General features: G+C 34.1%; 1 protein-coding gene across 2 annotated transcripts; it reads left to right on the top strand.

Annotated features, from left to right (window-relative positions):
* Positions 1-5,371: 5,371 nt before the first annotated feature.
* Positions 5,372-7,743, top strand: WIH2 (proline-rich family protein). 2 transcript variants are annotated; one of them, XM_089374905.1, is made up of 4 exons: positions 5,372-5,516; positions 5,605-5,765; positions 7,034-7,235; positions 7,417-7,743. In XM_089374905.1, the coding sequence occupies exons 2-4, from the start codon at positions 5,714-5,716 to the stop codon at positions 7,460-7,462; spliced, it is 300 nt and encodes a 99-aa protein (XP_089231031.1). In that variant the 5' UTR covers positions 5,372-5,516; positions 5,605-5,713; the 3' UTR covers positions 7,463-7,743. The 2 variants fall into 2 exon arrangements, with proteins under 2 accessions (XP_089231031.1, XP_089231032.1); XM_089374906.1 differs by having other exon boundaries at positions 5,396-5,516; positions 5,648-5,765.
* The last annotated feature ends 5,481 nt before the right edge of the window (positions 7,744-13,224 follow it).

Raw genomic sequence — 13,224 nt, 5'->3', positions numbered from 1 at the left:
AGAACATATACTTACTTTGTTTTCTCAGTACTAGAACTTAAATACAGGAACATATTTGCTTTCTGAATTCTTTCGAGTTTTTATTGAGTGACATGCTTTATTTTTGCCGGTAAAGTCTTTGATTATTGTTTCTAAGTGAATCTAGTTTCCAGAGTGGAGTGGTGTCATTTTGTTTGCAAACACAAGTAAGGATTGAAAGGTTTTATTGTAATTTATTCTTTCAAATTCCACATGATTTAATTGTAAGAATAGAAGTAGGGTTTGCAGGGTTAAATCCAAAATATTTGGCATTTCCTGTGTTGTGCCTCAAATCTTACGTAGCCCTAGTTTGATAATTAAGTGTTGAGGAGTTGAATTACAATTCTGACACCCAATATGGTCTCCTTGCTTATGTCATATCTAGTATTGAAACCTTCTCATCAACACTAAGAATACCAAAGGGAAAGGGTTTCCCAAGGCACTATTGAGTAGAGAAAGGAAAGATTGTTTAGCATAGAAAGGGTATATTTGATGATAAAAAAGTTGTTCCATATCCCAATGTAAACAATCTCCTCAAGGTCTCAACACAAGTTAACCTTAACACAAACCCTAAATTAGAGCATAGAGTTAAATAATCGAGTGTGTGGTAGATATACCATCTTATTAGGGCTGAGATTCATTTTAGGAAAGACTGTAGTTGCATTGGGAGCTGCAAAAGTTCCACCCACATTGCATAAGAACATTGGACGATGTGATCTATTAAGAAACCCTTTAACCAAGATAATAAAACCACTAAGGTATTTTCAAATATCCATGATTTATGCTTATGAATCTCCATAACATGGGTCTCTTTAACAAACTAGAAGAGGGAAAAACCTTTTGTTAGACTACATGTAGGTGACATGTAGTGATCCTTAATCCTTAAAATTGAATCATAAGTAATATATTAGAAATTTCCCTTTATTTCATTATCAAACTACCCTTACAGTAGGGCAAAAACATAAAATAATCCACTAATGGAAGGATCAACTTATTTTCACATTCTTTTTAGAGGGGGCAACTTCCCATTGAGCTAAGCTCTAGTACAATATAATTTAATTTATGATACATGAGAGCAACCCATAATTATTTATGGCTAGCTTAATGCAAAATGGATCATTATATAATTTATTAAGTATATTGGCACTTTATAGGTGTAAAAATTAGAGTAATTGGCTTGCAAGGTTTGATCTCAGGGGTAAGTATCACTTTGGTAGTTTGGTGTCCAATTTTTTTTTAAGCTTGTTTAAGGCCTTAAAATACTTTTTTTCAATTCAAACTTAAAAAAAAAATTTCCCCATGCTCTCAACATTGATCTACACATTGAAATATTTCCAAAAATTTGAAAATCACCTGAAGTGAAGTTTGTATGATGAACTTATGCCTCCTTACAATGGATCTATCTTATTGACCACCATAGTATAGACTGGATGCCACGTAAAGCCGTGTTACTCACACAAGTGGAGTTATTCATGTGTATATTTTCAATAAAATTATAAAGGGTCCAAAAGCTAACACTAATTGAGGGTTGAGGCATGCAAAACCCATAACCCTTAACAATTATCAAGCTATGTTAAATGTCAAGCCACTAGGAAAGGAAGGATTCCATTCATATTGTATTTTTTATTATTCCATTATTTAGAAAAGCATCTAGGAGTGGGATATCGAAGCAAATAGAGGAAGTATAATACCTTATAGTAGTCATACTAGCCACATTACCCATGGTAGCCTCATAGTGAGTGCCCCTTTCTTTATATTTGCATTTCATAATTGAGAAGAAAATAACAAAGCACAAGCCTCACCTTCTAGTAGGGAGTTTCCCAAGGTACATATTGTGTTCATTATGTGATGGTGTGCTATTTTCTTAGCTTATTTCACTCCATTTTGACTTTACTTAATATTTCATGCATCGTGCTAGTAACATTAATCTAGATCTTAAGTAAAAAAACTACATAATGGAATTACAAAAACTTATAAAATTTGTTGTGATGAACTATTCCAAAGGAATATCCATGGCAATTTATAGATCATATTGGTTGTTTAAGGCCTTAAACAATCTTTGGAAATTTTTGCACCCTTAAAATGGGTCCTACAAACCAATAACTCCATTTTTTCTACCCAAAATGTACCAAGATAGATGAACAATTATATAGTGATAATTTCAAATCATAGCTAGAAAATCCCAAGAAAAACCAAATGCTAACTACCTTATGGGCCTTCTTTAATGAGACCACATTACATTTATTAAATGCTAGCTACCTAATGGGCCTTCAATGAGGCCACATTACATTTATTCAATGTTAACTACCTAGTGGGCCTTATTTAGTAATAACAATTATAGTGGAACCAATCCTCCTTACATTGAGTGGCCAACACACCAACACTATTATTACTCTAAATTATGGGGTTCCAACCTCCATTACAACCATAGGAGGATCCCATCACTCCATTCCCCTTTGAGAACATTATCCTCAATGCTTTTGATGATGATGTACAACCATAAACCAAGGTCCCATGTATGAGTGTTGATCAGGCAATTGTGGTCTAGGAAACCAGAGTCCCATGTATAAGTGTTGGTCTCAATGTTAAAGTAGTCCAAGAAGCTTGTCAATAAGCCCAAGTCCCATGCGCATGTGTTCATGTTGACTCCCAACATATGTCACCTAAGCTTGATGAATGACTGCTTTTTTTTCTCCATATGCCCACCATGATCATGATTATGCAAATAAATAGAACTATCCATATCCAAAGGACAATCTACATAGATATAAAAGGTTGGGTGTATATGGAAGGAACACCACTTCTAGAAAATATGCAAGCTGAAAACTTGTAGTCATAACCTCTCCCAACTTCCCTTAATGATGTTTAGTTCAAATGGTGAAGTGGGTTCTCCAAGGGGTAATGGAAGTAGTAGTCTTCCCATAAATGACAATTTTCCATATACCATCCATCACAAGCTTCCTCTAAATCACATGAGTTATATATGTCTCCACTATATTCTTCTCTAATGAAAGGATACATCTCACCAATGATATGGATATCCTAACTTCTTGAAAAGTTGTCATCATTCTATCCTAAATCTTTGTACCTAGGTGCAACACATTTTGCAAGTTTTTGTATAGTGTCATTTGATCCTCCCATTGCATGGCCCTCAACATTTCTCATTCTTTTGTTTCAATATGATTTAAAGGTTACAAACTTTAAATGGCTCTATATCACTATTATGACCTCAATCTGAATATGGCATGGAAACCTTCATCCTAATGGCATTGGTCCTACTTTGATATGGTACACAAGTAAAACAAATGTGTGATGTGAAAATTCGATAGTAAGATATTGAATCCTAACTTCAAAGAATTATAAATTCCTCAATACTACTATATGACCCCAATTTTGAATTAACCACCACTTTGCTTCTATTGGTAGTGGTATGGTTAAGATTTGTGAACTCTGTGAAAATATATGCTTTGTAATGCTCATGGCCATAACTAGAAAAATAAAAAGGAAAAATCCATATTAAATCGACAATATCTTTACTTCGTTGTGAGCATTTTTTTTTCAAATCTACATTTTCTAGATCAATTCATATTTGCAATTTATTTCTCTATATTGTGGACATAAATGTTCAAAATGGATCTTTGAGGGGACAACTTTCCAATGAGTGCAGATCCAATACATGATTGACAAGGAGAACTCCATCCTTATTTATAGCTAGCTATAAACACTAAATATAGCGAAATGTTGATTACCAAATAGACGTTTTTAATGAAGCCACATCACATTTATTTAAAAATAACAACCTAACTTTATTTAATAATAACAAATATAGTAGATCCATTCTACCTTACGTTGAAAGACCACCGTACCTACATTATTATTATTCTAAATTATGGATCTTTTGACCGACAATACAACCATAAAAAATCACACCATTACCTACAAAATTTAGAAAACACTAATCACATGACTCCAAAATTAAAAATAATTAAAAATAATATACACCTTACAAAACACTTAACAATGTGAATCCTAAATTAACTCATAAAAATATCAATAACAATTACAAGATTATGGTCCAAATTACCTTATGACACACCCTTAGTACACATTTTTTATTACTATTAATGATGACATTTTAGCATTCTCCCTAATGACAATAAGATTTTCAAATGTTACACCACCATTAAAGGTGGCCAAAAAAGGTAACCTTTACATTAAAACATGAAAATATCACACATATCATATCATTCTACTCAAATAAAATGCAACCCAACTACTACACTAAAATATAAAATTATTATACATATCATAACATTCAACTCAAATAAAATACAACCCAACATGTACAAACGTGATTATTTTAGATATCATTATAGCATTAACCATTATATAAAAAACAAGAACATCGAAAAACTCACGTCTTAAAAATAAAAATAAAAATTATATTCTTTTATATAATAAATAATTATAAATCAATCTGCATTAATCAACAAATAATAATTAATTATTAAATAAAAAATAAGAATAATGAAAATCTCTTATTTTTCCCGCAATGTTCATACACGTTTTATATAATAAAAAAATTAATTAAAAACTAATAATTATAAATCAATTTCCATTAATCAATTAATAATAATAAATTGTAAATCAATTTCTATTAATCAATTAATAATAATAACAAATTATTATTTAGATAGGAATAGCTTAAGTAACTATCTTTATAGGGAAAAATCAATTAAAAAAGTCAATCTTATTTTACAAAATAAAATATTTTTTATATATAATAAAGATTTAGTTTAGATAAAATAATCATTATTATTTTGTAATATAATTTTAAGTAATATTGTGAATTTTTATAGTTTAAAATGCATAATTAAATTTAATACTTTGAAATTTTTTTAAAGCATTCCGATTTTACAACTTAAACTCAAGTTTCTAAAAATTTTTACTAATTTTTATTAAAATTAACACCTATACAACAAAATCACTTAAACATCAACATTAATGATTAAGTTCTACAAAATTACTTAGAGATAAACGTCAATTTATTGTTATTCATAATAAAAGAAATTAAAGTAATACTACATGTAGATCTTGTGGTCAAAGTGAGAGGACTTGCTAGGCCGAGCACTTTGATCCTATAAGTCTGGTCAAACTCAGCCAAATTAGGGCACCTCTATTTCTATCAGGAACATAGCTATTTGAAGAATAGGAGGTCGAGTATATACAACCCACCCCACATAGGGCAGTACAACATCCTTTGACCCGATCTCCCCAACCATATCCACCATGAAGTCAGGACAAGATCCTTTGACCCCAATTTCTCGCAGTATATACCAGAGAGTTTAGAACATTGCACCAATCAGCGGCCCAGGCGTGGGACCCGGTCGTCATTCTCGACCCCAAAATTTAGAGTAAGTTCGTAGAAATCTGCGCTTCACGCTTTCTCAGGCATGTAACGCGTCTACCACTTGGCCCGCTTCTTGTAAATATAATTGGTAAGATTGGGTTGCGTGCTTTGTTTCATAGGAAACTTCATTGGGTCGATAAAGGATATTTAAAAATATATATATATTGTATATCCAGGCTGGGCATCGACGAACGTTTCTTTGTACTTGGGTTTTCTCAGAAATCTGGAGAGGGTATTCTGTTTAGGGCACAAGGGAGTTTATTTGCCTTCGGAAGGAGATAGAAAATGAGTTATTACAATCAACAGCAGCCCCCTGTCGGAGTTCCTCCTCCACAAGGTACACATACTATTCCTCAACTCAATTCAGGCCAGGCTGATTTTTTAGAAAGGAATTGGGGTTTTGATTTTTATTGTATATATGTTCTGGTCTGGATCTGCAACATGCATGTAGATATCTTCTTCTGATTTGATTGATATATCTGGTTCTAAATCTGGTTTACACTCTTTTTGCTTCCTTGGATTGTATATATTGTCTCCTGGTCTGGATCTGCAACATGCACCTAGGTATCTTCTCCAGATTTGATTGATGTATCTGGTTCTGAATCTGCCCTATTTTCTTTTTGCTTCCTCCTTGGATTGGGCACCTGAATGGGTTTTTTTTTCAGGGTTTTTACCTGCACCCAGTGACTTCTTTTTTAAAATTTCCGGCCTGTGTGGTGTCTTCTGGTTTGGGTTTCACACTTTGCCTTTTAGGTATATAATACAATTTTACACAGAACCGCTCCCCGCATCTATGAAACGGGGTTTCAGCGTTTCCATGTTTTTGGGTACTCGGGAACATGTATGAAACGCCCCCAAAGTGAGTGGAACTTTCGAGGAGCGTAGGGTGTTTTTGGGGAACGTTTTAATCATTTTTTAAGGCGTTCCTGAAGCTAGTTTCCTCTTATTCCTTGACAAACTAATTTGAAGAGCATTTAATCCATGTCAATTTAAAAACAGTTGGATCATGTAAACAAATTCCATAGAAGATAGTTCGGTCATGTAATTGGATACTGTAGGCAAGCTGCCAGTAAATGTGACTTTTAGGTAAGCAGAAATTGTGAGACAGTAATGAATTGATAGTATTTGTCCGTGTAGGTGATAGTTTTTGGTTGAATACTGAAGCAATAATGTTGAACCTATTTGTGTCCAGTATATTTTGTATTAGCTCTCCATATAAATAGCACCTGATTGTTATGGTGCTTACGGTGTATTTGTATAGCAGTGGTCCTCGTCTCTTCAGGTTATGGTATTGGGATATCATACCTTTGACGCCCCGTGTAGGAACTGAATACATGCAGCAATTGAGATATGAAGAAATGTATTTGGTTGATGTTGCTAGTAAAATATTATGTTTATATATATAGATGCTATTATTTGTGGTCATGAGTATACTATAAAAGGTTGGAAATCCTTATGTGATACTCCTACATTAGCTAATTCACCATTTCTGTGTCAATGGGGATTTTAAAATGACTTGTTGATTGGCAATGCTAAGTGCTTGATTAAGGCTTAAGCTTACCCCCTGTAATAGCTGATGCTCGATATGTTTTTGATGTCTTTCAGGGTATCCTCCAGAAGGCTATCCTAAGGATGCTTACCCTCCACCAGGTTATCCTCCACAAGGATATCCCCAGGGTTACCCTCCTCAAGGGTATCCTGCACAAGGATATCCTCCACAAGGATATACTCAGGGCTATGGACAACCACCTCCCCAGTATGCTCAGCAGCCACAGCAGAGCAGTGGACCCTCAGTTATAGAAGGATGGTATGCTCAAATGTCTTTCATGCTTATTTAGTTTACTTTCTGGTCATATAATTGCTATATATTTTATCTGAAATAAGTTTATAAACATTTCAGCTTTTATAGAATGCCATATGTACTAATCACCAATGTGTGCCATCAGAGATTAAAATCAGGAACTGATTCATCTATATTGTCAATGCAGTTTGGCTGCCCTCTGCTGCTGTTGCCTTCTCGATGCATGCTTTTAAGCCTGATTATACTAGAAAATAAGCTCTTCAAGTGTCATAATTTATGAGTTTATGGATCATGGAAATGGGGGATTAAAGAGTTCTTTCAATTTTAGTAAAATTCCATTCTTTTGGATTTAAAGACATCTTGGTTTCTTTGTTGTGGAACAAGGATTGCTAACACTTTATTGTTGTGATTGCGGTACATACATATAAAACGAACATTTTGTTAGGAATTGTTGTAACTACTCTGTATTTGATCTGATATCAATCTGATAAGTTGGCAATCTTTTAATTTTTGAGATAGGTCTTCTCAATTTGATTAATTTGAAATACATTATGTTGGAATTTGCACTTTTGAATCTTGATGTGATAACTGCTGAAGTGGGTATTCCCAATATGTGTGTGTAGAGACCCTTTTTACATCTATGAATGAAGTAGGTTGCTTATCCTGAATTATTAGAGTTAAATACCTTAGATTGAAATATGTGTCTCTAATTGTCTATTAACATTGAATAGCTTATATGGTATAGTTTGGTGTTTAAATAGCATTTTTTTCTTTTATTAATATTTTTTTGTTTACGTTGAACCAAAGTTTGTTCGTGGGATGCCTGGGTGCTGCCCCATTCAATTCCAGTGCGATTGGGTGTTTCCTTGAAATTGGGCTTGAATTTTTTTTGAAGTACATGTTGAAACCTAAAGCACTAGCCTTAGTTAGCATGCTTTATCAAACCTTTCATTATGAAATAAAATTAGATGTATCATTCATTTTTTCACGTCTTCAATATTTTTATGATTATAAAGATGAGGGGACCTCGATGTCCCCATGATGCTCCCGGGAGTGTCTCCGCTTGTCCCCTGGATTTATTTCCCCACTCCATCTTGGAAACATGGTAGGACATTGCATTTAGCACTACCTTAACTTGCAGTTTGTTGTTTTTAACCATGCTTGAATTTGGAATTTCATCATGAACAATAAAGAGAAACCTGCAATTATAGAATATGCTCAGACAAGTTATGCAATTAATGGTATCCTATATGACCATAGAAACTTTCTAAGTTTTACGCACTAAAGTCAGCAGGAGCCTTTACAAGGATTCCTGACCGATTGTTTGTTTTCTGTCAAAAAAATTATTTATAATTTGCAAAAAAGCATCTCATCACATTTCCCTCGTCGTACTTTCATCTTGAAAAATGCAGCACCTAATTTTGACTGATGATGCTCCTGAACCTGCAATTTTCTTATGAGCAGTAAAGAGAATTTTAGCAATTAATGGCATCCGCGTGACCCCATAGAAGCATTCTGAATTTTGCGCACTAAAGTTGGAGGAGCTTACCCAACATGCGTTTAATGGACATGCTATGGTGGTCACTCGCCAAAAGGTGTAGACTCTTCCCCATTGTTTGGTGGATACCCAGTACATTCTCTGTAATCTTTCTTCACCAAAGCCATAACTTCTCATACAAGGACCACCTTAAAACTTTGCTAAACAGTAAGTTCACAGCACCATGTTCATGTAAGGGAAAACCTTTTTAGTTGGTTGCATTGGGAGGGAAAAATGTCTGCAAGATGAAAATCTGTTGGGGAAATCTTAAATTTTGTTGGTCCGAGTAGCTTTCTTTTGCTGTCATTGGAATCCTCCTGCCCTTTAATTTTGCATTGCATTGTTAGATATTGCACATAGCCTTCAGATATATTTGGAGTATACAAGCACATTTAATGAGGTATTTATTCACTTATTCATGTTTGATAACTTACAAAATTATAGATAAATCATCCTGCCCTTTACTTTTGCCGTGCATTGTTGAGATATTGCACTTACCTATATGTGCGTGTGGAGTATACATGCACATTTATTTATTAATTCTTGATTTATAACTACAGAGTATTTGTTTAAGAATGTATGGTTGCTAAAAATGAAACGAATGAAGAGTGCGATAGTTGATGCGATAGTTGATACAAACAGTGTATTTGTTTAAGAATACACGGATTCTAAAAATGAGACCCCTTGCAAGCCCCATTGAGTAAGGTAAAGTGAGTTACCAAAGTTGCATTCTTAAGAGGCATTGATAGACCTTTTAGCAAATGGGATTTAGAATACCTTGCTTCTAACATATTAAATCCTAATCTTGCAAAGAATGATTATGCATTAGGCCAATCGAGTCTTGATTCCACCTCACTTAAATCTTTTACGTTATGTTGTTTTTTTTCACTGCTTTACATCTCTATTAATATGTAGAAAATAAACATGCATGATTTTTTTTTGCCAAATTGCCATCAGAGATCAACCACAATTGCAAGGAAAAAACTTAACTAGTCTCCAGATACACAGTCTCCACATATACGGTGACTCTAGACCTCTTATTGATGGGATACAGGGACACAGATTTTGAACCTCCTACTTTATCTGGTTGGATAAGCAGGATCAAACACATTCTGGGCTCTCTCACAGACTATACAATTAATCACATATACCGGGAAGCCAACTGGGCTCCCTCACAGACTATACAATTAATCACATATGCAGGGAAGCCAGCGTGGAAGCTGACAAATTGTCCAAAGGTCTTAGATAGAGGACAATGACATCAACGAGGAGGGACTGATCAACATGCCGTAACAATCATATGCTCTTTTTCTATTTTGTGATTATGATACGCCTGATCTTATACATATGCTTGATAGATGATTAGAAATCCGTTTTCCTCTGTTTTTTCACATGCTACAGTACTAGATTGGGAATTTTCTGGGAACATGTCACGACAAGTACATTATATATTGTTTTATAGACAATATCGGTGTATATTTCAAAGTTATCTTCTCTGCAGCATAGATGATCATAATTTTGATAAATGTATGGTCTTTATCTTTGTATTTTTCCTCTGAAAAAAAGGCAAAAACTTAACCCATCAAAATCAGTCATGCAGGACCACCAAAATTAAAGTTCCATAAAGTGTCTTAATGTCTCAAGCAAAATGCAGTAAACATAAATAATCAGGGCATCATGCCAATGCAAGTGGACAAATCAAGACTCAATAGAAAATTAAAACTAGTGTCAGGAGTGTCTTTGTTCTTGTCAGGAGGTCCCCATCCTTCAGTGATGAGCTCTCATTTGTCATTGCCTTGCTCAGGTTCACTAGGGTGCTTTGGTTATGAAATGGTCAAAGGAACAATTGGAAATAGGAAATTTGTTGCTGTAACAGAACCATAGACCAGAAACCAATCCACAAGCTTAAAACCCGATTTTAGCTGTTTTTACTTTTATTCAGATCAAGTTCAAGGAGAATGCTGTACAGTAGGTATCGAATATTCTTCTGTATCTTTATTTTTATCAACAGTCCTTAACACCTATTGCATGACAGAGAGACAATTTCGACACCCAAATATAACTGATCAGTGATCAAGAAATTAAATCTGATATATAGAATAAACATGGGTGTGCTGAAAGTCTGTCATTAGATGACGATGTCTCATCTTGATAGCATTTAATGTCATTTTAAAGACGTTTTTCACTATGTATATCATAGAACTCGTAAAATTACTCACAAAAAACAATTCAGAAAAATGGTACATGTGGAAGGCATCAAGGTATGTGACCCTCCACTCAAAATAGGTTTCGGGCTCTGAATTGACAACCTTCAGTTAGGCCCTCAGAAATAAGCCAGGTTTCTGGTTTGATGTCTATGACTTCCATTGAAATCAGAGCAAATATTTACCAATCCAGATGTTCATGTCTTAAAGTGAGCCTAATGTTTTGTCTTTTCATTTTCCAATTTCTCCAAATGTTAACAAATCACTAGGGATGGAAAACCCTCTGCAACCGATTATTTACATTAATTTTTCTCCAGCAAAGAAAATGAATAATCGCAAAGTTTGTAACTTTTCCCTTGACATATATCCTGGCTCCTAGTATCCATAAGATAACAAAGCAACCTGATCCCCAGTGAATATCCAAGCCTACTGTGTATTGTGGATAACCTAAGGCTATCCAGAATTGAAGGAAAACCTTAATAAAAACAAAAAAAGGTGCCCACTCCACACTTGGGTTGTAGAAGTCATCAATAAAATACATAAAGCGAGAAGTTGTTATGGTGCGCAATAGGACAATTACAAAACGCTGTGAATGTCTATGGGCGTATTGACAAATGGCGTCTACATTAATATGGTACCCATTATGGCATTTGCTAACTACTTACAGTGGGCGCATCAAGGATGATTAGGGCGATTCTCAAGCGAAAGCGACGAACTAAGGAAAGATTAGTGGACGGATGTGGCAAGGTACCAATCATGGAGTGTCGAACCAATGGTTAGCATGGCTGATTTGTTACGCTTATGAGTAAGAAAGGAAAGAAAGAGAGGACCAATGTTAAAATTTTAGAGCTCATTACATCAGAGTTCATGGACAATGTCCAAGAAATCTACAGCAAAAAAAATGTCCAAGAAATCTAAATAGGTATCTAATAATATCATAGAGAGCATGACCTAGAGCACAAAACCAAGATGGAGATAGCAAGATAGCAACAATAACAGAGTTGTTTAACATTTTAACCATGTGTAAGACAACATATGATTATGAAGATCGTCCAACGACATTGGTAGATGGTCTCCAAGAATGTAGGTCAGTGAGAGGCATAGCAAACATAGAGAGATTTTTATTTTTATTTTGCATTACTTAGTGTCCATGTTGTTGAATCAACTTGGCTATAGGATGAGCAATTATGAGTCATATTGATATTAGAACCAAGTTTGAGAGTGTGGTGCCTTGCTTGAAATCCTTGGTAACAAAGGCTGCTATTTGTTGATTTTCCCATTGGGGTTGTCATGTTATGATTATGGTTATGATTGATTTCTTCAGTGCTGTTTTTAGCATTTTAGTTAATTTTCCCATTTGGGTTTTTAGGGTAAAGGTCATGTTATGATTGTGGTTATGATTGATTTCTTCAGTGCTGTTTTTTGTTTTTAGCATTTCAGTTAGACTTTGGATGTTTTATACTATACACTTTTAGACACAATGAAATAGCAAACATAGAGAAAAATAGTTTTTGCATTACTTAAGATTGATGTCATTGAATCAACTTGGCTATTGGATGAGCGATTATGAAGCATATTGATATTAGAGCCAAGTTTGAACATATTATTGTATGAAGCTTTTGATAAAAATGCTTTGAAAGAATGACTCTGCTATACTATAGATTTAAATTAATCTTTAATTAATGATACTGGAGAAGGGGCATGTGGTAAACTTGTAGAACATTGGAGTGGATCAAGGAAAATCCTCAATGAGACAACCTGACGGGAAGGCCATTAGCGTCACCAAGAATGAGGCTAGCATCACTTGGTGAGCATGTGAGGACTCATGCCATCAAGAAGAGAGAGAAGAGTCTTCAAGTAGCGGGAGTCCAATAGAGCCATTTGCTATAATATATTGCCAATTTTTATTACATAATGGTTTTATAATATAAATTTAATAATTTATATTGTTATTATAATTAAAATGTTAGAGACTATAATTAAGTAAATGTGAATGATGAATATGATGGACTTGCTTAGTAAGAAGACCAAGTGATTAAAGATTACCATAACCATCATTAATAGTCATAAGAATAATATTCAATAATGTTAAATTTATGATAAACCCTAATAATAATAATAATAATTTAATACATAATTATGTGCAACTAGATGTAAAAACAGTTTATGAAATGGCATGGCAATTGATGTGAACTTGGGGTGCCATGTCATTTGTCATGTTTCAATGATACATGCACGCTAATGTGGCAATACT

This window comes from Pinus tabuliformis, chromosome 8 (genome assembly GCF_031772625.1).
Source record: "Pinus tabuliformis cultivar Carrire ecotype Pingquan chromosome 8, CPIR1, whole genome shotgun sequence".
In the NCBI taxonomy this organism is placed as follows: domain Eukaryota; kingdom Viridiplantae; phylum Streptophyta; class Pinopsida; order Pinales; family Pinaceae; genus Pinus; species Pinus tabuliformis.
This window is presented reverse-complemented; position numbering and strand designations above follow the sequence as displayed.